This window comes from Humulus lupulus, chromosome 8 (genome assembly GCF_963169125.1).
Source record: "Humulus lupulus chromosome 8, drHumLupu1.1, whole genome shotgun sequence".
In the NCBI taxonomy this organism is placed as follows: Eukaryota; Viridiplantae; Streptophyta; class Magnoliopsida; order Rosales; family Cannabaceae; genus Humulus; species Humulus lupulus.
Window position 1 is genome coordinate 128,604,073 of NC_084800.1, and position 26,812 is coordinate 128,630,884.

The following is a 26,812-nucleotide window of genomic DNA, read 5'->3' on the forward strand; positions in this document are numbered from 1 at the left end:
AGGACAGCTGCCTCCTCAGGCTGTAACACTCGTACACTATGACTATCGACATCACTGGAAACAACAAATGTCTAGGCCTGTGGAGTGGAAGGTAGATCATTGGGCTCGTAGTCATGAGGCAGAACATAAGACAACAGTCTAAGTAGAACTGTCTAATTGTGTTAAAAATAAACACGTGACGACATTCTTCTAAGAACTGTTGTCTAATGTAAGTTTTGTTGTGCATGGCATGACGGTTCTAGAGAGTCAGTCGTCATATGTTTATTTTTAACATAAGAAGACAGGTCTACTAAAACTGTCGTCTCATGTGTGTCATCTAAGTACAGTTTTGTAGTAGTGTGTTTAGCATTACTCTGGCCATTTCCTGCAAGGTTCTATTTTTTCTTTCAACAACCCCATTTTGTTCAGGAGTTTTGGGAGCTGAGAACTCATGTGAAATACCTAGAGATTTACAAAAATCATCATAAACAGTATTCTCAAATTCCTTACCATGATAATCTTACCTATTTTGCAATCCTTTTCAACTCTTAATTTCATGCAAAGATTTTTAAAGGCATCAAAAGTATATGATTTTTCCCTTAAAAAGTCAACCCAAGTGAAACGAGAAAAATCATCAACACACACAAAAATGTACATTTTTCCATTAATACTTTCAACTTGAATATGACCCATGAGATCCATATGCAAAAGCTCAAGAACTTTTGAAGTATTAATTCCTATAACACTTGTGTGGGATTTTTTTTAATTGTTTCCCCAACTGACATGGTTCACATTTACCTGCATATTCTTTGCCCAATTTGGGTAACCCACGAATTAACCTTGCACTTGCAATCTTTTTCAAACTTTTGAAATTTATATGACCTAGTTTTTCATGCCATAAGTCAGTGGTATTACCTATTGGCGAATGGCATGTGAGAGTTGGTGAAAGTATATAACAATTGTCAATAGATCTATATCCTTTCAATACACTCATACCATTTTGATCAACAACATTGCAATCATCACGAGAAAATTTTACTTTGAAGCCTTGATGACAAATTTGACTTATGCTAATCAAATTTGCCTTAAGTCCTTCAACAAGCAAAACATTTCTCAATTTTGGTAATCCATCAAGACTTAGGGTACCTTTTCCAACAATATTACCTGCCATACCATCACCAAAAGTTACAACACCACATTTCAAAGATTTGAAATTAGTGAGTATATTTGTGTAATGCCCCGAATTCTACGATGTGGTTTAATGGCGGGATTAGTAGGCCGGGAGGGCCATACTTGTTTAATTATGCCATTAAACGATAAAATGCATGAATATATAGATTATATTATAATATGATGTTAAATGTATGCATGTGGGTCCGCATTTTAATTGTAGGGGTGTGATGGTAATTTGGCTGGTTGAGGGTATGATTGTATATTTGTATACATGTTGATGATATATGTTGAGACCACATTATAATGTGGGTTTGACCGAGCTATTCGACATGAGACGATCTTGGATTATTGATTAGCGGTCTAGTCACAACAGGTTTAAGCTCGGGGCTCGGGATGAGTCTCGGGGTGATTTTAATGATTAGAGCGTTACCGGGAATTAAAGGGTAACGGGATATGAATTATTGGTGTTTAAGATTTTTGAGAATAGCGGGAATTGGAGAGCGTTAATTATGATTAACGATATAGGTGGAAAATACCAATTTTTCCCTTGGGAGCCTTTAGAAACCTTAAATTGACCTAGGGGTATAATGGTCATTTCACCCCTAGGATAGATATAACCATTTTTGGCTGAGAAAGAGGTAGAAAAACAGAGCAACTTGGAGAGTCTTCCCGTACCATCTTTTTCTTCAGTTTTCTTTGTGATTTTTGAACCATTCTTGAGGATTCAAGCTTGGGAAGTAAGCCTTGGGAGTTTGGGAGTGTGTTCCTCCATTGAAGAGCATCATAAGCTGAACTTTGGGTAAGTTTCTAACCATTGAATTCTCTGGTTTGCCCTGTTTTAGTTCTGTTTTGCAGCTGAGATTTCTAGGTTGAGATCTTGGTTTTGATGGGAGTTTTGGCTAGGGTTCTTATGGTTGTGATGTTTGGGATATGTTAGAATGGTTTTTGGGTTCTTTTGGCATCAAAAATGGGATTTGGAAGCATTGGAAATAGGTTGGGATTGAAGGAGATGAAGAAGGAGGTTTCAGGGGGCATCAGGTCTGGAGGTAGCGCTATAGCGCCCACCCTAGGGCGCTACAGTGCTACACATGGATCTTTTGGGTGTATTGGAGGTTCTGAGTATAGCGCTGGGGTGCTAGGGGTCAGTGCTGTAGCGCTACTCTGTTCCTTCAAAGTCCCGTTTTGAGTGTTTTTAAGGGTTTTTGACTTGGGGTTTCAATCCTTAAGGCCCGGGATCGAATCTACTCACCGTGTGGGCATGTTTCGAGGTCCCAAGAGTGGTGCTTAGGTCAAGACCCTATCTATGTTGATTCTCATTAATGGAGGTTATAATTGGTTGTGACTAGGTAACCGCTAAGGAACTAAAAGATCGATCGTTCTCAGGGGTCGTCCTTATAATATTTCTCGCTCGAACCTGAGGTAAGAAAACTGCACCCTGTGTATATATTACATGCAGGATTGTTATTGAGGCATGTTGATTGATAAATGTGGACATGGATTGTATTATTTACTTGTATATGACACTGACTAGTCAGGGACACTGACCTAAGAGTCAGAACCGGCATAAGCGTCCTGAACGCAGGCCGAATGAAGATTAGATCTAATCGATATCAGCATTGAATGGCTCTAAGGCATTAACGCTGGACCGACCCTAAGGTCGATGAACTTATAAGCGCTTGGCTAGTCTAAGACTAGTTACTCAGAGCCAGGGCCTAAGGCCCAGGTGACTGTTTGTCACATGACTAGGGAACGATGTTCCAGGGTTATGACTCTATGGTCATGAGGAAGGTTATGTTGGTGTTCAGTCACCATGCACCTATCCTGGTTAAGTTAATGAAAGGTTCACTTACCTGTTAAGCCCCGGTGACCCTATCGTCACAAGGCTGAAGGGAGCTATTCCCTATTTAGTGACTTTTGCGACTGTCACCTATCTGTTTTGGACTGATAGTCCTGAATGATTATTATGATCATCGTTGATATTATATCATGCTATATTGTGTTTTCTTGCTGGGCCTTGGCTCATGGGTGCTATGTGGTGCAGGTAAAGGGAAAGAGAAGCTCACCCAACCTTTAATGGAGAGCATAGGTGGTGATGTGTACATATGTAGTCGCTTGACCACCACGGCCAAGGAGTTCTCAGAGGAACTAGGGGGATTACCCTATTTTTGCCGCTTAGGTCGGCGGGTTTGTAATTTTGAAACAGTAATGACCTTTTTGAGTTGTAAATAACTTGTAAATGTTTTTGTGGGCCCATGAATAGTTTTATGTATTAAATAAAACATATCCTTTCCTTTTTATTGGTTTTCCACATTAACCTGTTAATAACATTTAGAACACGTTTTTAACCAAAGGACTCGGGTAGCGGGTCAAATTTTCGGTTCACCGATCACTGTAACTGTTCTGGGGTAACCAGGGCGTTAAAATTTGCATCACATGTCATATGTCTAGAACATCCTGTAACGCCCTGGATAACCAAGACCGTTACACTGTGTGTTTAAAATAGTGCAAGACTTGCTAACCAAGTCATTCAGACAAAGTGTAAACTCTATACCATTATCAGGGTAAGGATAAAAAGATTTCGGTCACAAACAGGCTATTTTCATTAAAAATGACGGTTTAATACATGGAGACTCAAAACAGGGTTTAGGTGTCTTAGATACAACAAATTCTAGAAGTTACAAATAGTTCAAGCCACTCTAATGGCAAAATATACGTTTTAGGTTTCCGTTCCTGTACAATCTCTCGACCGTGGCGGCCGAGCAGCTGACGATGTACACCTCGCCCCCAGAGCTCTCCAACTCATGGTTGATTCAGCCTACCCTTGCCTTAACCTGCACCACGTAGCACCCGTGAGCCAAGGCCCAGCAAGAAAGCATAATAACATAGCAAGATCAGTAACACTTATCTAATATTTTACAATGCTCAACTAAGAATTCGATATTTCATAACACAATATTCACATTCATAGCCAATAGATTGTCACAACCATCAAATAACATTCAGGGTTGGCGCCCTTAGTCGCACCCTCTATTTAACACACTGTCTTCAGCTCATTAGGGCCGCCCCCAGTGTAATACTCACTGACTCCGGCCAGCTTAACCGAGCTCAGTGATAAATAAGCTGCCTCAGCTACCAGTGGCCGAGCCGCGCCCCAGTGCGCAAATATTGATTCAGACACCCTTAGGCCGGTAATCGCATGTCCCATGGCATAATAACACCATCTCATGACATGATATACAAATGTAGGGAGCTCTTAGTCCCATCGTGTACACATGGTTAATCACAGTCACATAACAATGCATACAAACATAGGGAACACTTAGTCCCAACCTAACCACATAATCAGGTGCAGCTTTCTTACCTTTCAATTCACTAGCTTTGATCACTTGACTCCTTGAGCACAATCCCCCTCGAGCCCTAGCGCTTACCTAAACACAATCATGGCCAAAGTCATTATAAATCCCCAAGTTCAAAACCTAGCCCCGGGGCCAATCCCGAGCCCCCGGGAAGTCCTAGTTCCACCAAACAAGGTGGTGGAACCAAACCCTAAACCTTAGGTCAAAAACCCTTGCAAACAACCCTAAAATTCACTTCAGGAAGCAGGGTAGCGCTACAGTGCTCATGGGAGGGCGCTACAGCGCTACAAACAGGAGCCAAAATCCCTCAGCAAACTTGGCCTAGCGCTACAGCACCCAAAGGCTAGCGCTGTAGCGCTAGTCACAGACAGATTTACACCAATTTTCCTCCTCTGCGATTTTCTCGAACCAACTCGAACCAAAACTCTTCCAACTCTTTCCCAATCTCAAAAACAACCTCATGACCCTATTCCACTCATCCCAAGCACCCCAAACATCTAGAACTCAAGCACATGCATCCACAAACTCAGAATTCACCATAGCCACTCCTAAGCTCCAAAACTCAATCAAAACCAGCTGAACAACAAAGTTAGAGTTTAGGCTTAATACCTTTGATAGAATTTCGACCACAAGCTGTCTCTAAACCTTCTTGGCTTGCCTCTCCTCAGTCTTAAGCCTGAATTCCTAAAGTTCCATCCAATTCAACTTAAGCACCATAGCTTAAAAACCAGAAACAAAACCAAACCAGCAACTGAAGAGATTACAGAACCTTACCTCAAGTGATGGCCTAATCCTGCTAACCCTTGCCAAATCCTCAATCTTTGCTCAGAAACCTTGTAGCTTAATTGGACTAACTTTCCTCTGAGTTTTACTCCAGAAACCCTCAAGAAATTGGTGAAGAATACATAAACCGACTTAGAGAGTACAGCTCTATTTTCCCTTCCTTTTCTCTTTTCTTTCTTTTTCAGACTTCTCCAATATTCTACAAATCCCACTAACATAAAGCCCTGGTATTATTTAACTTCTGTAAGCTAAATTACTAGTATGCCCTCCCCATTAAATCCAAACCCTTTAATCCACTTAGGGGCATTTTAGTCATTTTACCCAATTCCCGCTAACTCCTCGAGTGTCTCTAACATTTCCCACTTAATTCCCGATACCTAACTAATCTCCAATTATATTTCTCAATGTTAAAAATAGACTCCAATATGCTCGCTAAATTCCCATTTATACCCCTAGGCTCACCCCCAGCCGAGTATAAATCCCCGTCATGACTTTCTCGCCAATCTGCTCACTAGGATCGTCTCGAGTCACAGATCACAGATATATCCACATAATAATGTGGTCTCAACATTAGCTTACCAAAATATACACAAGTATGCAATTACGCTCTCAATGAGCCAAATTACCAAAATACCCTCACACCAGAGTATATAGTCCCATGCATGCCTTTATCTTCATATAATAATATGACCCACACAATCATGCATATAATCACATAATAGTACAGTAAATCAATTATGGCCCTCCCGGCCTCCTAATCAAGGTCCTAAACCTTATTAGGAAATTTGGGTCGTTACACATCCACTATCAAAATACCAAGAATTAAAGGCACAAGTTTTATGACAAGTAAATGCAGCAAGACAATTTGTTTCTTTTTTCACTATCCAAACCATTTTTGATGGTTTTTTCACAACCTGTTTTGTTTTACTATAATGATTGAGATAATTGTTTTTGAAAAAATTCATCATAGTAAACACATCTGGGCCGGATGTGCCCTTTCACTCCACAAAAATGGCAAATGGGAATGAAATGACCTGTTTTATTTCTTTTGAGAAACTTGGTCTGTTTAACAGATGTTTATACAAATTGTACTTTTGTAGCATCACCTGTCTGAGATGTACCTACAGAGACATTAGTGGTTGAGCCAGAAAAAATGCCAGATTTCACAAAAATGGTTTTGCCTTTTGATTTGAACCCATCAGATCCTAATCCATAAAGATTACCTGCTTTTTATCCTGCACCAATAACATCATCCAAGATCCTAGAATTTGGATTAAGCATTTTAACACCTTTAACCATGTGATTAATTTCATTTGATAATCTCTTAATTTCACAATCTTTGGAAAAAAACTTTATCCTCAAGATTCTTCACAGTGTTTTCAAGTTCATCATTCTTTTTTTGTAAGGATTTGTTATTGCTTGCCATTAAGCGATTATCATAACAAACCTTTAACTATTGATCATACATATCTTTGTATGATTCTTTCAAAGAGTCCTCATCCATATCAGACTCATTGGATTCACATTTAGAGTTTTCTTCCTGAACTATGTTGTTCAGACAAACAAGCCTTTTATTAACCTGCGAATTTATAGTTAATCCAGAAACAACAGTGGTTAAGGCAATGTTTGAGTTATCTTCTTCATCGCTACTTTCAGAGTCCTGATCACTCCAAGTAGCTGCCATTACCTTTTTGTTTTTCTTCAATGTATTGACACACTTAGATTGAATAGGATTAAATCCTTCACATTCCCTGTATTGCATACCTATTTTATTGCTATTGTCAAAAGGTTTAGAGAAATTGTTATCTTTGGAAGATTTGAACATGGATTTTTTGTTACCAATCTTTTTCATGTAGTTTTGAAAATTTTTGGTCAACAAAGCCATCTCATCTTCATCATCATTTTCATCTGAATCTTTCATCTTTGATGATTTGGGAGCACTTGGTTTTTCCTTTTGGCGGATTTGTTGATTGAGTTCAAAAGTTCGCATTGAACCCATCAACTCATCTACTTTCATCGTGTCAAGATCTTTTGCCTCCTCGATTGCTGTGAGCTTAGTTTGGTCCGGAAGCACTCTAACAATTTTTCGAACTAATACATTATTTTCCAATTTTTCTCCCAAGGCAAAATATTCATTGTCAGATAGTCTTTCATAGAAATCAGTGAGAGACTCAGTTTATGTAATTATAAGATTTTCAAATCTTGTAATTAACATAACAAGCCTAGAACACTTGACATCAGCAGTTCATTCAAATTGTGTTTGAAGGATTTCCCAAGCTTCTTTGGCAGATTCATAGGAGGAGATTAATTTTGTGTATCCTTCACCAACTCCATTAAAGATAGCATGCAGAACTTTGTTGTTATAACTAGACAATTTATCTTCAGCATCAGTCTAGTTAAGTTCAGATTTTACCTTTGTTACATCATTTGATTCAGTTGGAGGTGTCCAACCGGTTAAGATTGATCTCCACGCCTTTTCTTCTTGTGATTTAATAAAGGCCTTCATTCTAACTTTCTAATAAGGATAGTTAGAATCATTCAGTAAGGGAGGACGTGTTATTGAGCCACCTTCTGCAAAGAAAGACATAACAAACAAACGAACGGAATACCACAAGATCTCACTAAAAGATTAGTGACCCGCTCTAATACCAATTGAAATTCCGTATTTTAATATTGCCAAGTGATTAGAGATAAACAACTTAATTAAATGTGGAATACTGTTTAAGTTGCTTAAACTGATTCCAGATTTGTTAACACAACTGATGCAAATGTTAAAACAGAAACAGGAAAACAGGTAAAAAAATCAACACATAGAATTTTTACGTGGTTCAGAAATCCTTTCAGATAACCTACATCCACGGGGTCACGCCTAGAGAATAAACCAATTATTAAAGAAATAATATATACAAAAGCATGGACTTAAACAATGTAAGACTCCCTCTTAAACTATTGCCGCAATTTTGTTGTACCATTCTCTATGAATCTGGTTTTTATGAAACGCTGACTCTCTTAAAATCCCTTCAAAGAACAGCGAGTACTCTCTTCCTCTCGAAATGAGACTTAGATAGAATCCTCTCCCAAAGATCCTTAGGAACACGTTCACAATTGACACTACCTGTTTACAAATAACTAGATAGATATATCCACAAGTACACTCAACATTCTCACAAAGATTAAGGTGAACTACTTAATCTCTACAAAGAAACACTCTTCAAAATAACAACAAAATTAAAAGTAGAAGAGGTGGAATTTTCAAAAGCCTTGGCAAGGTATTTATAGGTGAAGAAATCGTCTAATGCCAACTCTTTCTGAGATCTTGTAATCAATACAAGAATATTTGCAAATTTCTTTGATTTGAAAATCTCCCAGCCAGATTAATTCTGTGTCAACAGAAAAGGAAACTGTTGAGTTAGCATCAATATCAGACTTATCTGGTAGAACCAACTTGGTCACTTCTTTTGACCATATTCATTTTCGAAAACTTGCTTATCTCTTGATGAAGCATGATCCTTGAAAATTTTCTCAAGATAATTGAAATACATATTTTTATAAAATAAAGTTTATTTGTGATAAATATGGTAAAACTTGTATTCACACTAAAAATCAGCTGAATCAATTGATAATTAAATCATGAATCAATAAGGATATGCTACTGATTTTTCTCAATAACTTTAAAATATTTTGTCTAAATTAAAGTTAGCCAATAAAAGGGTTTTACAATTTTAAAAATATATTTCGTTAAATATTTAGAATATTTAGTTAAACTTAACAAAACAAACCGTTAAAATCAAGAATTTTTGTACATTTTTTATATATAAATATATATATATATAGTGGTGAGAAGAACATATATTAATGCCAATGACATTTGGATTATTAAAACACTCATTTTTTATTAAAAAATGATATAAAATATATCTTTTTTTATTAAATTATGCTCATTTATTTTAATTTATTTTTGTTCTTTTTCATATTTAAAAAATTACATATAAATAAAATATAATTTAAATATTTAGGCATAAAAAATATATGAATAAAAAAGTAAAAGCATTTAAAAAAATTATGAAAAGAAGATAAAATAAAATGATTGAAATTAATATAAAAAAACTTAAAATTTTAAAAAATTGAGAAAAAAAATGTTAAGAATAAATTTTAAAGAAATTAATTTAATTAGGGTGTAAATATCGCCCTCCTAATGCAAATGAGAAAAGTGTCCTAAAATTTTAGTGAAATGTCCAATATATTCATTCAAGTTTCGTAAATAACAAAAATACCCTTTTCGAAAGAAATTGATAACGAAAAGCTCATTTAAGGTTTAAACGACATGTAGTAGTAAGTTTAGAAGGCCTAAGGAACGAGGGTAATCCGGCTTTTGACCCCAAAAGTTGGTTTGCCTGGATTCTCGACTGACTTGCATCAGAAACGGAACGCAGAGTTCAGAGCCCCGCCCCCAACTCTCTCAGGAAATTTCTATGGAGTAGCTGAAAACCTTTCTGTTCAATCAAGAGAAAGGGGCGTACCAACTTTTAGAGACTGAGTATGGAGTCTGACGACCACGAGCTGAGAATCCCCAACCCCGAGCTTCACGATAAACCCTCCCCCAAGGTCAGAGAAGAAGGCGAACTATCTTCGGACGACGAGGACGTACCGTCTTTCCAAACCCTCTTTTCTTATTTTTGATTGTTGTTTTCAGATCTTTAGTTTGGTCATTTTCATTGATTTATGGTTTAATTTCATGCTTTATTATTATATATATTTATTTATATAGATGTTCAGTATAATTGTGATTTGCGTATTACAGAAGAGAAACGGGAAATGAGCATATTCATTGAGTTTTTAATAAAGCTTTGAAAATGTTTTAGTTGTATTATCTTTTGGGTCATAAATGATGTCAAATTTGAGGCATAGATTTTGAATGTATAATTCATTGGTTGCTGCTTCTTATATCTATATAGTGTTAGCTAATTAAACACATTTCCTATCACTTAATGTATTTAGGTTGTAATTTTTCGTACTTATGCTCTTATTGTTCTCATTTTTAATTCTATTTGTTATGGTAGTTTGTGAAATTTGAGTCCCTCAAGTCTTTGGTGTTGGCTTGCAGTCTGATATATGGAAATTTGAGTTTGAACTAGCCTTCACTTTATAATTATTCTTTCGAAAATGGTCATGCCTATGTGAATTTCTTTAGGGTCTTCATTTTTTCTTATGTGAATTTCTTATACAGGTACCGTCTCTACCTCAGGAAGATCACGTTTGCTCTGCCCAACAGTGCACTAGTATTGATGCTCCTGCAGGATTGGGTCCTGTTCCTCCAGAAAACAAATGCAGTGACGACTTTCACGAAGGTGAGTATTGCTAGGCATCTGAGTCATTTACACTCTATTGAAATTCCCTGAGGTTGGGTATGCACGTGTAATTTCATTCAGTTTTCACCCAAAGTATAGTTCAAGAGCTTTTCTCTTCCACTAATATGCTTTGACCAATTTATAATCATTTACCGTCTTTTGGATAAAAGATTAAAATGCAGATGTGTTGGTCCGCATGTGCTTGCATATATTTTCAGAGTTGTCTTCTTATTAATAACAATTTTCGAGAACTTTAGAGTTGAGTCATTGAATTCTCATGGACTTGTGCTAGAGCTGGCCCTCTTATCTTTTTTGCATTTTTAGTACTTGTGGAGACATTTTGCATGGACAAGGATTTAAGCTTGAACAAAGTATTGTTTTTCTTCAAGCGTATGCTGACTTTGATTTGTCTTTTTAATCAGATAACGCTGTTTTCAGCAATAATCCTGCAGTGACTGCTGATATTCATTCCCGAGCATCTATTAAACCAATGACTAAGAAGAATTTTGATAAGAGCCGGGTACCATCAAATACTAGGAGTCCGGGCCCTGGATGGTGCACCTCTGTGGGAGCCACTGATAATCTTGTAATACGCTTCTCGGACAATGACAGTGGCAGTGATTCTGATGAATGTGTAAAAGAAAAAGCTGCTGAAAATAAAAGTAGTATAGCTAGAGTGGTCAGAAATCAAAAACCTCCTGCCCCTTTACATTCAAAGTTAAACAAACAGGTTGCCACTGGCACTGTAAGCAAAGTTATACCCAAAAGATTGCCTTTAAGTCGAACATTTATTTCATCAGTGGCCAAAATTCCTGGACCCAATTTTAGTGGTGCTGGGCAATTGCCAGTTGAGCATGGTAATCGAATTAGAAAAGTTAATTCTTTAAAGAAAAATGTATCAAGCCAGGAACGTGGGTATGATCAAGGTGTAGGCCTGAGCAATAGTAAGCTTCAAGACTTGCGTCAGCAGATTGCACTTCGTGAAAGTGAATTGAAGCTTAAGTCTGCACAACGAAGTAAGGAAGCAGGTTCACTCAGGGATGATAATGCAATGAGTTTACCTAGTGATGCAGCTAGGAAAATTGGTGCCACTTCTGCCAAAAGTGCACAAAGAGAATCAAAAGAACCAGAGAAAAAACGTACAAAAGTCACTGGATCTTACTCAAATCAGCTAAATTCAATGGGCCTGCGAGAAGTGTCTGTTGGAAGATCTATATTGCCGTTAAAACAACAGCCAATGCAGAATAATATGGCAGAAACCATTAAGTTAGATCATGGACAGAAAGAAAATACTGCGGGTAGAACAGAACCAAGTATCACTAAATGGCACCAGAAAAATTGGAAACAAGGAGCTGATTTACCGGAAAATATATCTGCTGTGCCTAAAGATGGTGAAGAGCTTTTATTCTTCATCTTAAGTTTTATCGTGAGTCATAATTCTAGATGTCATGGCTAATTGAGCGGGATTTCTGTGCAGGTTTTACTGTCGTCAGAAATTGCATTGAGTCTGGTGGAAATAGTAAACATGTGGAATCATCTTCTATGTTAACCCCGAATGCATCACCAGCAGCAAATAAGATTTCTAATGTTGTCCCAATGAACTTAGTAAGCCTTAGCCTCCTTTTGCCTGTTTAAGCACTTTCACATGGTCGCTTTTGGGCGATCTGTAAAAGCTTAAATGTGCTTTTCTATGGAAGTGCTACAAAAATTATATCTATGGTCCTAGGCTTCTCTACATATGTGGTTAGAAGCTGCTGATTATGCTCAATACCTCATATGGAAAGTAATAGATATCATCACTTTGTTTGAATAGCCTTTTGAGTGTTTTCTGCTGTTCTTCTTGTTACTTCTTCAGAACAATTATCTATTCTCCGTGGATTTTTTTTTCTCCCAAGATATTTTTGGCAGATCTTTGTACTATTGTGAAATATGGTATGATATTATGAGAACTTAATCATTGAATTTTACTTTCTTTATTTTAATTTTTTTTATTTGCAGAACAATGTGGAATTGAATCCAAGCAAAATTGTTCCTCGTCAACAACCAAATACTTTCTTTAACAATGTGGAATTGAATCCAAGCAAAATTGTTCCTCGTCAACAACCAAATACTTTCTTTAACAAAGCAATGGTGGGAAAAAATCTTTTGCTTGACAACCATCCTCACATCTCATCCAATGACAAGATACCTGAGCCGGCAGTCAATGATAAGAGTCAGGTTTGTTTCCAGGCCTTAATTTCAAGTTAGAGGCCATAAAACTGACAAAACAGTACAAAACTTAATGCAGAAAAATACATCAAGCATTTTCATTCCCTTTAAGGCAAAATTTTGACTCTTTAGCCATATGGCATCTCTCAACGTGATTCTTTCCCAATTGTATTATTTTTCATAATAAATCTTTGCCTGAATGTTGTAGGCATCTTTAAATAATGAAAACTTTTGGAATTGTTCAAGTAATGCAAATGTGTCAGAACGTAATGGCATAAATGTACAATCATTGGTTGAAATGGAGGATTCATTAGACAAAGATCTCGAGGAAGCACAAGAGCTTAGACATAGATGTGAAATTGAAGAAAGAAATGCTCTCAAAGCTTATCGTAAGGCTCAAAGGAATCTGATTGAGGCTAATGCTAGATGTTCTGATCTATATCGCAAAAGAGAATTGTACTCTACCCACTTGCGATCATTTATCATGGACAATTCAGATTTATTATGCTCCTCAAGACAGAATGAGAAAGATGGAATTGGGTCAGATTACTCTAATAACGTGTCTGAGAATATGCTTCTTTTACCACCAAGCAATCATTTAGTCAAATACAATGGTTTTAATCCACTAGGAGTTGGCTCCAATTTCCATTATATCAACATTCTTCCGGTTCAAACGTCAGATAGGCATGCGAATGGACAAAATTTGGGGTCAGAACCGGGCAGTGAACTAGATGCTAGTACATCTGAGCCATTGTGCTGTAGGGACAAAGCAGCTGCTGATGGGGTCCGATCTTCCTCTAATGATCCAAATATTGATGAAGACGATGAGTCATTTTCATTTGAACGTGAAACAGTTAAACCCGGCTTTGGGTGTCTTACAAATGACAACAGTTTCGTTGATATGGAGAAAGATGTAATTATGGAACCTGGTAGAAAAGGGTCCATTGATAGCTCCAGGGAATCTTTTCTACTTGAAGAAACATTGAGATCTGAACTTTTTGCAAGGCTAGGGGCAAAAAATTTGTCAAAGACTGGTGGTTCATGTAATAATATCCCCCTTACTACGGAACAGGGAACTGAGAATGATGTTAGCAGTGAAAAAACCCAAACAAGTTTACAGAATTTTCCATCCTCTGAGGTAGAAGAAGGTGAACAATCTGATCATGGAGGTCACTTCCTTTTAGTATTCATTTCCAGTATTCAGCGTTTTTTTTTTTTTTACATAATTTGACTTTTGTTACTATTGGCATCATAATGATTTTGAAACCTGATAAGAATATGTTGATCTAGTGAATTATTTAGTAAGCCACCTCTCAAAATATACATAAGAGTGCTAAAGAGACTCTTTTGCGCTCTAAAGGTTAATGCTTGACATGTGGACATTACTCAAACATTTTATATTTTAAAAATATTATAAATGATTAGTAATATACATGTGTCAAATATTGAAGGAATAAAGTGTAAAAGAGAGTGCATTTCACATTTCTCTATATATAATATATATTATATATGATGACGAAATAAAATTGATGTTAAAAAGAAGAGCTTACATCGTATTAGCAATTCATTTTTTTGCTATGTGGAGACTGTTGCTCTTTGAAATGCTAGTTTGAATGTCAATAAAAATCTTGATATGTCTTCTGCTTGTACAATTGAAGTGGCTTTATTTTTGTGGATTTTGTTTTATTTTCTTAGTATTAAAATGTTTTACGTCAATGTCTTTTTCTTACTTTTATAGGCCCTGGTAGATTGGAGAGAAGTAATTCTGATGCACCTGATATTCAACTTGAACACTGCAATGAAGATAATTGTTTGATCTCTCACTCTCTTACTAATTCAGAGGATAACAGAGTTTATGACAAAGAAGATTCTTCTTGTATATCGATTTCAAGTTCTAACATCTTCAAAAGTGCTTTTGCCAATTTGAAAACTATAACACCACAGACTTTAATGGAGTGGCTGGCTAGAAATCAACAGAATTACACTAGTGGTATTAACAAGAAGGAGGATGCTTGTGCCAAGTCTGACCAAATGCAAGGGAGCAATACTCAAGCAGACTCAACAGATGAGGCCATTGTCGAATTCTTTGGAAGAGAAATTGGCTCATATAATTGTGATATTGCAGTTGACCCCTTTAGACCCCTTTGCATGTATGAACTCCGAGGAAAGTGCAACAATGATGAATGTCCTTGGCAGCATGTTAGGGACAACTCTAGTGCAATTATATCTCATGATCAGAATAATGATTCTGATTCCGATGGTATGCAATTACTTTATTTTTTTTTTAATAATTTGGAACTAGTTTTTGTCTGTTGTATTTTTTTAACAATGTTGTCTCATATTGTCTGGTTCGATTAATATTACTTTTAAAATATTTATAATGCTGCAGCAAAAGTTCCCAAGTACTATGATGTTATGATATCCCCAACATACCTAGTTGGCTTAGATACTCTGAAAGCTGATCTGCATTCATACGAATCTGTTTTAGCGTGGAGAAATAGTCACTGCTGGCAGAAATGTTTCAGTATATCCTTAACATTATCAAGTTTGTTGTCAAATGGTTTGCCTGCACATGGGCCACTCGCACAAGGTAGTGATGGTCGCATAGAAGTCTGTGGAAGCTGGAGTAGGCAATCATCATATATTCTGAGTAGAACTGGCAGAGTGGTTTGTGTATTAATTCTGTTCCTCTTTCTTTATTTTAACTCAAATATTTCTTTTTCTTTTTTTTGTTGTGTTTAGTTCATTGCATTTTTTCCATGAGTCATCAGTTTCCATGATAAGTGCGGTTTTTAGAACATCTTTTTATTGTTTTATGCCCCGTGTAGAATTTTTTTATGTCATTGTAATCTTGCATATATGTTTACTGTCCTTCATAAATTTTGAATACATGCTTACTTAATCTTCTTCTTTGTTATATTCTTGCAAACTGTGGTCTTTCCCTTATTTGCTATTTCGTTTGAAACTATTCTTAGGTCTGTTGTTGTTGTAAAATATTTTATAAAAGAACTTGATGCTAGTAGCAACTACAATCTTATTAAGTATGTTGATACACTTTATACATTTATTTAATTTAATGAATAAATAACTTGATTGGTTTAGGATTTAGAAATGATTTTATGAATTTAGATACACTTAACACGTGGGATCAATTATTTGTTTTCATAAACACATAATCTTTTTTTTTTTTTTTGATGAAAAGGGAATATATTGAACCTCAACAGAAAAAGTACAAACCAAGCTCACAAGGAGCACCAACAGACAAAACACATTACAAATGACTAATCATCTCTAACACAGTGTTCTCTTTTTTCCCATATTTCTTCATAGAAAGACTTAACACTCTAGTTTTCAAGCAAGATTTGATCAAGTGATCTACACTAGCAACTGACAAAGCAGAATATCTAAAAATACAAGAGTTACGATTAAGCCAAATAAAATAGACTGATGCCGCAAGTGCTGCTGCTGCAATTTTTTGCACTAGACCTTTCGTTCTCCCAACCATCCAAGAGGTCCAGTCATCGAATTTGGGAGGCCAAATGTCTTCTCCCAGCCAAGAAGCTACCCTTAATATAACTTGTTGAGAGTAGATACAGTTAAAATAAATGGGCATGAGTCTCCAACTCAAGCTCACAAACAGGGCACAAAGTAGAGTCAAGATAGATATGGCATTGACCAAGTTTATCCTGAGTGAGTAAATGACCGAGGATAGATTGCCATAAAATAAACCTGTGTTTAGGAATAGAGAGATTACACCAAACAACATTTGGAATCTGTATTCCTTTTTATGAGAAGCTTGAATAAGGAGTCTTGTAAGGTATTCCATGACAAGCACAAACAGCAAGGGTGATATAGGGTCCCCTTGTCTTAACCCTTTCCTACCAAGAAAGCCCCTTTGTAATCTACCATTCATCAATATAGAGTAAGAGGTACCCTTCAAACAGACCAAAATCCAGTGAATAAACCGGCTGGGAAAATAGTAGGCTCTCAAAATGTCCTCCAAAAATTGCCAATCAATGGTATCATACATTTTGCTAAGATCAATCTTCATCACACATCTAGGGGAGATATTTTTCCTCTTGTAGCCTTTAATAATGTCCTGGAAAATGAGTATATTGTGAGCCAACAATCGATTTTTGACAAAAGCTCCTTGATTTTGATTTATTAACAGAGGAAGAACCATAGCAGTCTCAAACAGAGCATTTTCGAAATACACTTGTAAAGTGTATTACAACCCGCTATAGGTCTATACTCCACAGCCTTAGTAGGAGTCTCTACTTTAGGAATAAGTGAGAGGGTTGTATTATTTATCGCAGCTGGAAGCACACCATGATCAAAGAACCCCAATATTGCAGCAGTAATTTCATCTCCTAAGTCTTTCCACATAACTTTTAAAAAACCCGAACCATACCCATCAGGACCCGGGCTTTTGATAGAATTAATACTGAAAAGAGCAACTTCCACATCCTTCTTAGTAAATGGTTTCAGCAAACTCAGTTATTGATCCAGTGACAAAATACCACCATGAATAAAGCACACTTCTTGAATAGGAGAAGAGGCTGAACTATGACTGCCCATGATGCTGCGAAAATGATTCAAAAAATGAGACACTACATCCTCAAATTTATCATTAAGCTGACCTGAATCATCTATAAAGGAGGTGATTCGATTAGTAGTTTTCCTCAGTTTCAGACAAGCATGACAATAGGCTGTATTTTCGTCAGCAAAACGAAGCCAGTTAATCTTGCTTCTTTGCCTAAGAAAGCTTTCATAGAGTCTAGATTGGCAAGTAAAAACCTCACAAGCAGACCTTTCCTCACGTTGAAGCTTAGTTGAATGAGGGTCCTTTTGAAGTTTATATTAAGCAAATTGGTAGTGATCCTTAGCTACCGAATACTTGTGAACAACATCACCAACCTCCCTTCTATTAAACTGGCGAAGAACATGCTTAAGTCTAACCAATTTCCGCAGAATTCCCTCTAATCCTTGAGCATGTATCGGCTTAGACTAGCTATGCAGCACAATGTCCTTGAATCCAGTATGCTCAGTCCACATATTGAAAAATCTAAATGGTTTAATTCCTGAAAACAAAGCTGGCATGGACTTAATAATGCAAAAACAGTGATCAGATAAAACATCCCAATTAGTAAAGGCTTCAGACTAAGGGTATAGATCCATCCAATCTTCATTTTTGAAAATTCGATCCAATTTGGAAAAAATTCGGGCCTCAGCTGCTTGTTTATTCGACCAAGTATAATGGGAGCCACTAGTGCGCAATTCATCAGCCATACCAAGAGCCCTCCACCTCTGAGCATCTTCCATTTCCAGTTCATTAACAGCATGCCCACCGAGACGATCATCAAAATCAAAAGTTGTATTAAAATCCCCAGCCAAAAGCCACGGTTTAACTGGAAAATGCAGATTAGTCAATGCTTGCCATAACTGATGTCGCTCCTCAACTGTATTCCTCCCATACACAAAAGACAAACATAAATCTTTGCCCGTTCCCAAAGCTTTCACTCGACAGTGAATAATGTGATCACTTTCCTGCAGCACCTCAACACCTCAACAGACACCAGATTAGACTGCAAAACCAGAAGAATCCTACCTTCAATAGCTGGACTAGTATAAAAATTCTAGCCAACAAATATATTTGTCATCATCTCCTCAATTTTATTACCCCGAAGCTTGGTTTCAAGAAACGCTCCTAAACCAATTTTATTTAAACAGCAAAAAGTACGAAGGGATCTCTGCTTATCCCTTTTATCAAGGCCCCTTACATTCCAGCTAAGTATGTTGCAATCCTCCATTGAAAATACTTGTTGTAGACAATCCCAAATTCTTGACCTCCATTATCCGATCTTGCAAAGCACTATATGAGTTCTTCATCAAATTCTGAGTTGCAGGTGCCGAATGTTTAACTCCCCCTAAACGTTTAGGAGTGATCCAATCTGAATCCTGCCCAGTTTTTGTATCACACACCTCTTTTGCAGCAGATTTTTGGGTATCATTTAAGATTAAATCACCATCAATACCCTTTGAACATGAGACAAAAGGGGGTTCAGTAATGGTTCGACCAATCACATCTTCGGATTGCTTTGGCCCAGGCTTCACTTCTTTTTTCCTCCAAACAACTCTCTGTTTTCGATTACAAACCGCTTCAGAATGACCTAGAACTTTGCAACCTTTACACTGAGTAGGTAGCCATTCATATTCCCGCAGTTGTTCCATCAATTGGCCTCTCTCACTAAGGAAACTAATGGATTTAGGAACATCATCCGAAATTTCCACATCCACTAAAACCCTTGCAATCTTCACCATTGATCTGTCTTTGGTAACCTTATCAACTAGCATAGGTTTACCAATAGTACTAACAAGGGCACTCAAACACTTAACACCCCAATATTGCAGCCCAAGACCAGGCAACCTAACCCATACAGGAACAGATTTCACTAACCTCATTGTGTCTAAATCAGTGGACCATGGCCTCAGAATTACTGGTTTCCTATCAAAGTGCACGACTCCAGCTTCCAACACCATATCACGAGTGGCTTCATCCCTAAATTTCACAAGAGTATAGCCGACATTCATTCGAGCTATCCTTTCAATACCCAGTTTTCCCCAAATTCGATTTAGAAATCTTTCAAATACTACAAATGGGGGGTTGGCTCCAAGGACAATACAAATCACTGCTGAATTCCAGAAAGAAGCTTCAACTTCTATCTCCTCCACATCCATCTGTGCAATCAATTTACCATCTCGTAACAATGGTTCCTCATAATTCAGGCGAGTTCCACCCTGGTTAGGCATCACTGCCCGAAATTGGGACCATTTGTCTTTGGCCAAGTTTTGAAAATCACTCGCAATAACATCCTCCTCACTCCATTTCAAACCAGAATCCCTAGTGCCAGGATTTACCTCATACGCAGCCGAAGATAGGTTTTCCCCAACCTCTAAAAATCCGCCATTGAATCCTTGAAGATCTCCTCCATAACAACCGGTTCCCTCCTCATTAGAGAGCTTGGCCGAAGAGGTCTCAGTCACAGAAGAACGAACAGCAAGCTTCTGATTCACTTTCTTGCGTCTCGCCATGGAGAGAACCAGAGAGCAAATCACACGCCTATTTTGCTTAGTTAACATAAACACATAATCTTTGAATACGTGATTTTTGTATTTTCCTACTTTTCTCTATATTTTATCCAACAAAACAACTAATCAATCAAAATTTTAAAAATACATCATTTTAGTTTTCAAACAACATTTTTAAATCATACAATTTCAAACTGATATTTCAAAGTTATGGTTTTCAAAATAGAAAATCAATCAGCCCCTTTTGTGGGCCCCCTTTTGTGATGCACTAATAAAATACCAGTGCAACTGCTTGTGGGTGTTTTCATTATTAGCTTGATTTTGGTTAATAGATGAGCTCTCTGATATAATTGTGGGCTGAGTTTTATCTCTTGTGCCTCCTGTTTTGCTAAGCAGTCCAGTTGAATCCCCCTATTTTTACGTTTATTAGATTCATTCATATAAGAGTTCAGTATTTGTCTTACTTTGTTATCTGATCAATATCTTGGTTGTGCTAATTTCCTCTTGGCATGATGTATGTTTTAGAATGAACTCAAACAATCTTTGGCTGATAATGAGCAAGCCCTGGAAACGGCTATTTTAATTTTCAATCAGGAGGTAGACAGATTTGAGGCTATGAAAGAGGTAATTTATTTAGTGTTTGTTTTTAGAATGTGATCTGTGTTATAAGTCTAGGGAATCACATTCAGAAGCTTCACTTCTTATCATTTTAAATTGAGTTTTGCAGGCTCTGCACATTATATCTCGAGCTCTGGAGGCTAATCCAAGATCCATATCTCTCTGGATATTCTATCTTCTTCTTTACTATGGTAGTATGAAGTCTACTGGGAAGGATGACCTGTTCTCTTATGCGGTATGTTATTTCATGATTCCGGTATGTTATTTCATGATTCCGGTATGTTATTTCATGATTCCTATTGTTTAGAATCTTTTGTGTGGTCAGATTAATCCGTGTTTGGCGACAGCTCTGTGATGTTGTAGGTTTTCTTAAAAACTTAATTTCTAGTTTTCAGTTGCTTTTTGTGGTTAATCTCATATATCTGTAGTAGTATAAGAAACAGTTCTCTTTGTACTTGTCAAGACTGACTGATTCTTCAATATATCTGATTATCACATTAGAATTTCCATTGAGTGGTCAAGTCTTTTTGAGTGCGTGTTGGTATCATGGATTGACATAGATATTTGAGATTGTTTCTTAAGTCAAAGGATTTTTGCTATATTTCCTTCTTTGTAAATTTACAAGTCCAACTATTTTTTTGTTTTAAGTAATAGTATTGTTCATTGTTTCCAAAGTTGGGTTTTCTGCATGTCAGTTTACATTTGCATGTCGTTTCAAATTTAAATGGGGATCTCTTTCTAGGAATTCTCCGTGAAAAGAACACAGAAATATATTTTGGAACAGCGAAAAAAGTGAAAGGGGTACATTTTTGCTGACACCACTTTCTGAGAATTAAAATAGCCATGTAGCAAAGCTCCATGTGCCAGTTTTGTTATTCTTTTGTTGTCAATTTTATATTTTCCGGCTGTTGCAATGGAGCTTGGAGGCGTGTTATTTTTAGGTATGCCTTCCCCAGTACATTCAATACTCGGAATTGAAACTTCTTTGTGGAACACTTCTTTTCCTGTTCTCAGGTCAAATACAATCAGGGATCTTATGAGCTCTGGCTTATGTATATCAACAGCCGCACACATATTGATGATCGGTTAATGACATATAATTCAGCACTATCTGCCCTTTGCCACTGTAATACTGCTTCTGACTGGGATGGTTTGCATGCTAGTGCTTGCATCTTAGATCTGTTTTTGCAAATGGTGGATTGCTTGTGCATGTCTGGGAATGTTGAAAAGGCTATCCAGAAGATCTTTGACCTCCTCACTGTTGGCAATAATTCTGATGAACCTCCAGTCTTGCTCTCTGATATACTTTCATGCCTGACAGTTTCTGATAAATGCATATTCTGGATCTCTTGTGTTTACTTAGTAATTTATAGGAAATTACCAGATGCCGTGGTCCAGCAATTTGAATGTGAGAAACAGCCATCAGAAATTGAGTGGCCTTCCATTCTTTTACTTCATGATGAGAAGCAGAGGGCTGTTAAGTTGATAGAAAAAGGAATGTTTTCTATTGATTCATTGATGGAAACTGAATTACTTAAAAATGATATTAATCTGAGATCAGCACATTTTTTTGCTGTCAATCATATTAGGTGCATGGTTGCTCTAGACAATTTGGAATGTTGTAGAAATTTGTTGGATAGATATCTTGGACTATATCCATCATGCTTAGAACTTGTTTTAATACGAGCACGTGAAAAGGATTTTGGGGGTCTGAGTTTTTCGGGCTTTGAGGAAACACTTGGTAGCTGGCCAAAAGAAGTCCCAGGAATTCAGTGTATTTGGAATCAGTATGCCCAATGTGCTGTCAAGAATGGAGGATATGAATTTGGGAAGGCACTCATGGACCGGTGGTTTCATTCTGTTTGGGAAGTCCATGATAAGCAGAATGGTATGAATAGTGAGAATATAGAATTAGCTTCAGTTTCAATTTCGGAAACTCTTCCTACTCTAAGTCCAATTGATGTGATGTTTGGATTTCTTAATCTTTCTCTTTATAAGCTAATGCAAAATGATCGTCTTGGAGCTTGCATAGCTGTTGAAAAGGCATTAAAAGCTTCTATTCCTAAATATTTCAAGTACTGCATTGGAGAGCATGCCATGTTTTTGCTCACTGATGAATTGCAATTGAAAGAGAATGTTTCTGTCAGTGGTGTGTTGAACATTTTGGAGCGGTACATAGGTAACTCACTGCCTTTCTCTGTCCCTGAGCCTTTGCCTAGAAAATTTATCAACAGCATCAAGAAACCTAGAGTGCGACAGCTTATTAGCAACATATTCTGTCCAGTTTCATCTGATTTCTCTCTTGTAAACTTGGTTCTTGAAGTGTGGTATGGACCATCTTTTCTACTCGAATTATTGTGTAAGCCAAAGCTTTTGGTGGATTTTGTTGAAGGCATTCTGGACATATCTCCATCCAACTATGAATTAGCCATGTCTGTCTGTAGACATTTGAGCAGTCGCAACAACTCTACTGATCTTACTCTGACCAGTATGTTGTTCTGGGCAAGCTCAAACTTAGTTAGTGCAATTTTCCTGGCTGTCCCAATTCCTCCAGAGCTTGTATGGGTAGAAGCTGCTAGCATCTTGGGTAATGTAATGGGTGTCGACATCATATCTAAGAGATTTTACAGAAGAGCATTGTTGGTATATCCATTTTCTGTGAAGTTGTGGAAGTCCTATCAGACCCTTTACACAGATACAGAGATGAAAAAAAGTATTGCAGAAGAAGCAAAAGCAAAGGGTTTACACCTTGGCTAACTTTGTTTGTACTTCAATGTGATTAGAAAATTGGGTAGGATTTGCATTTGCTAGAGATTTTGGAGTCAGTTTTGCTACATTGGTGCTTTTAGGCCTCAAGTATCATTGATGAACAGCCCTGAAATGCACACCCTCGGCAGGTGCTGTTTTGGTTACCATTTTTACCGACACAGGTTAGTGGACTCCTTTAGTTTTGAATTTAGGAACTACAAGCTTGTACAGGATAGAAATACAATCAGAAATAGGTTGTAGCTTTTACCAACTTGGCAAGACTTACAGACTTTTAAGGTAAGAAAGAAAGAATACCTATGTCAAAGGAGATGAGATCCAAATCACAGGCATCACTAGCCATTCTTTTTTTCCCACTTTTTTTTTTCATTTTTTTCACCATTCATATTAGACAGTTATTTTTGTACCTATTCTTACTCTTTTGCTGTTGTCTTCCTCCTCGCAAGAGAAGCTACTTTCCAGTTATATGTTTATCAATATATGTAGAGTAACTGTAATTACATAGACTATTGTACTTGGATCTTATACGTGAAATGAATGTGGAATAGTTTCTGTTTTTTTGTAATATACTACAATGTATCAAGTCTTCCACTAGCATTTTATTTTATTTTTTCTTTTTTTCTTATCGGTGGATTAGTTTATATTACCTTGTCAATTTGTATTGACCTGTATCAATACTTTGTCAGCGCACAGGTAAAATGTTGTCAACTTTTGAGACTCATTCCAAGTCAAAACATCCGTCAAATTCCAAACCACAGCTTAGAGTTATAGCAGGTCGTGCTTGTGAAATAACACGCTAATTTTTACTGCACAAACGACAATGGAAATGTTGGGAGTGTTGTTGACAAGCATGCAAGTTCTTGCTACAATTGAAAATATCTGAATTGATACTCTAATTTTATAGAAATATTGGAGAAATTTTCAATATTGGTAAATACATTGTTAAAATGATGATGTAGAATTTGGGCATATGTTTATATGTAATTATAAAAATAATCCTGACAAAAAAAATTATGAAATTGATATATATATATATATATATATATATATATATATAGAGATAGAGAGAGGACAATTCTTCTACAAGGGCTTCACTTTAAGCCCTACCGGTAGGACTCAGTATTTCTCGACCCGTGAACAGTTTTCAGCGCGATTTTTTTTTATGACCGTGTATATTGTAGCTATTTAAAGGATCTTGCAAATTTTCAGAAAATTCCGAATAGTTTACAGTACCGAAAACTAGGTTCAAACATGTTTTCCATGCGCATAAAAAAAATTAGTTTCATAAACTCATGGCACAAGTTGCATCTCAATTCATCCATACAATAATTTCACATAAACTCATAAAGAATAATATCATTTCTACTAAGGAAATCTCAATAGTTTCAAAACAAGGATCATGCACTAAATCAAAGTGTACAAGGACCATGTAACATGCATATGTAGGAGGGTTCTTAAAATTCGCTTTGAAGTTATTAAATTTTATTGCTTTATCTTCTTGTTGCTTTCATAAAAATTTAGCAAGAAATGAATAATTCACCAACTCAATTAATATGACTATATTATCTCTTTTGAAATTCCGTTTTTAGTAATTACCAAATTAATTAAACTATGAATTAATCAAAATACGGAATGGTAATTAATTGTTTACACAGATAGCAGTTCTATCGGAACAGAATTCGAACTTGTCACGACAGAACTAAACACAATAAATAGACAGTGCAAAAATTAAAGAACACAACGAATTTTTACAAGGTTCAAAAACCCTTTCGGATAACCTACTCCTTGGGGCCACGCCTAGAGAATAAAATCAATTAATAAAGAATCACATGTACAAAATATTGACTTAAACAATGTAAGACTCCCTCTTAAACTATTGCCGCAATCTTGTTGTACTCTTCTCTACGAATCTGGTTTGATGAAACGCTGATTCTCTTGAACTCCCTTCAAAGAATAGCGAATGCACACTTCCTCCCGAAGTGAGACTTAGATAGAATCCTCTCCCGAAGATCCTTATGAACACGTTCACAATAGACACTATCTGATTACAATGGACTAGATATATATTCACAAGTACACTCAGCACTCTCACAAAGATTAAGGTGAACAAACTTAATCTCTACAAATAAACACACTCTTCAAAATAACGTAATGTTTACAAATATTCAAAATGGAAGATGTGAAAATTCCAAAGGCCTTGGCAAGGTATTTATAGGCAGGGAAATCGTCCAAGGCCATTATTTTCTGGTATCTTTGAAATCAATTTGCGAATTCCTTTGATTTAGGAAATCAGCCAGCCAGATGCATTTTGTGTCGTCAGAAAAGGAAACTGATGAGTCAGCAACGAAATCAGTCTCATCTGGCAAAACGAACATGGTCATTTCTTTTGACCATGTTCATTTTCGATATCAACTTAATTTTAGAATAGACATAATCCGACATAATCCCTGAAAATAATCTTAAGATATTTGCACAATATATTTTTACCAAAAATTGATTATTTGAGATAAATAAGGCAATAAATATATTCACAATTAAAGATATTTTCACATTAGAAAATATTGCTAATAAAATCGAAAATCAATATGGAGATATGCTACTAATTTTTCTTTAAACAATTGAAGTATTTTGTCTAAATTAAAGTTTAGCCAAAAAAGGATTTTACATCTTTAAATCACCGAATTTCATTCCTTAATTTTATTACAAAAAGTTATTTTATTAAATTAGTTCTTTAGCTATATTTGCACCATATAATAATAATCTCATTTATTAGTCAATAAAAAGTGACAATGCTTATCATTTCTCATAAAATGATTAATTTTGACAAAATTAATTAATTTCATAAAAGTACTCTATTTAATTTGGTAAAAATTAATTAAACAATAAAAAACGGGACATAGTTTAACCCTTGTTAAAATAAGATCTCTAGGTCACAAATTCACATTAATTTATAATGATCTAAAAGTTGGCAAGAAGACCAATTATACTGTAACATCCCGTGTTTTGAACACTCGTTAGTAGACAGTTGGAGCCGGTAAAGAACTATGTGAAATATTATTTTGATAAATGATATTATCTGAATTTGCGATGTTTAGTAAATTTTATAGTCGCTGTACTGATCTGGTAAAAGATCTAGCTTTATGTAAAGAAAGATTTGGTCTCGAACCAAGGGGTAAACCCTAGTGGGAGAAAAATCTCGGATTAAATGAAATAGGAAATACTATGACATAAAAGTATTAATTTTTTCTGGCAACTGGGAATTTAGAGTTGAGCCAATAAGTTTAAGAAAATTGATTGAGGTGGGCTTAAGAATGAGAATTTCTTGCTCGGACCTCTAAGGGCATTTTAGTCAATTTGATAAAAATACCAAAATGATGTGATATGTGACAAATTTTATTTTTTCAATCACATTTAATTTAATTAATTAAGCTTGGAGATATTTAAAAACTATAGGGTAAAATTTAGGGACTTTTTAGATAAGTAAAATTACCA

At 36.2% G+C, this 26,812-nt stretch overlaps 1 protein-coding gene across 3 annotated transcripts; it reads left to right on the forward strand.

The window, feature by feature from the left end:
* The first annotated feature begins 9,644 nt into the window (after positions 1 to 9,644).
* LOC133798443 (uncharacterized) lies at positions 9,645 to 23,887 on the forward strand. 3 transcript variants are annotated; one of them, XM_062236721.1, is made up of 11 exons: positions 9,645 to 9,935; positions 10,519 to 10,639; positions 11,062 to 12,030; positions 12,117 to 12,244; positions 12,638 to 12,856; positions 13,056 to 13,995; positions 14,586 to 15,107; positions 15,237 to 15,520; positions 20,462 to 20,560; positions 20,664 to 20,789; positions 21,569 to 23,887. In XM_062236721.1, the coding sequence occupies exons 1-11, from the start codon at positions 9,831 to 9,833 to the stop codon at positions 23,309 to 23,311; spliced, it is 5,256 nt and encodes a 1,751-aa protein (XP_062092705.1). In that variant the 5' UTR covers positions 9,645 to 9,830; the 3' UTR covers positions 23,312 to 23,887. The 3 variants fall into 3 exon arrangements, with proteins under 3 accessions (XP_062092705.1, XP_062092706.1, XP_062092707.1); XM_062236722.1 differs by having other exon boundaries at positions 15,237 to 15,514; XM_062236723.1 differs by having other exon boundaries at positions 9,645 to 9,896.
* The last annotated feature ends 2,925 nt before the right edge of the window (positions 23,888 to 26,812 follow it).

Excerpts from the sequence above, each read along its gene's own strand:
- LOC133798443 (XM_062236721.1), top strand. The coding sequence starts at position 9,831 with ATGGAGTCTGACGACCACGAGCTGAGAATCCCCAACCCCGAGCTTCAC. Across the intron at positions 10,640-11,061 it reads CAGTGACGACTTTCACGAAG|ATAACGCTGTTTTCAGCAAT; the intron begins GTGAGTATTGCT and ends CTTTTTAATCAG. Across the intron at positions 13,996-14,585 it reads ATCCTCTGAGGTAGAAGAAG|GCCCTGGTAGATTGGAGAGA; the intron begins GTGAACAATCTG and ends TTACTTTTATAG.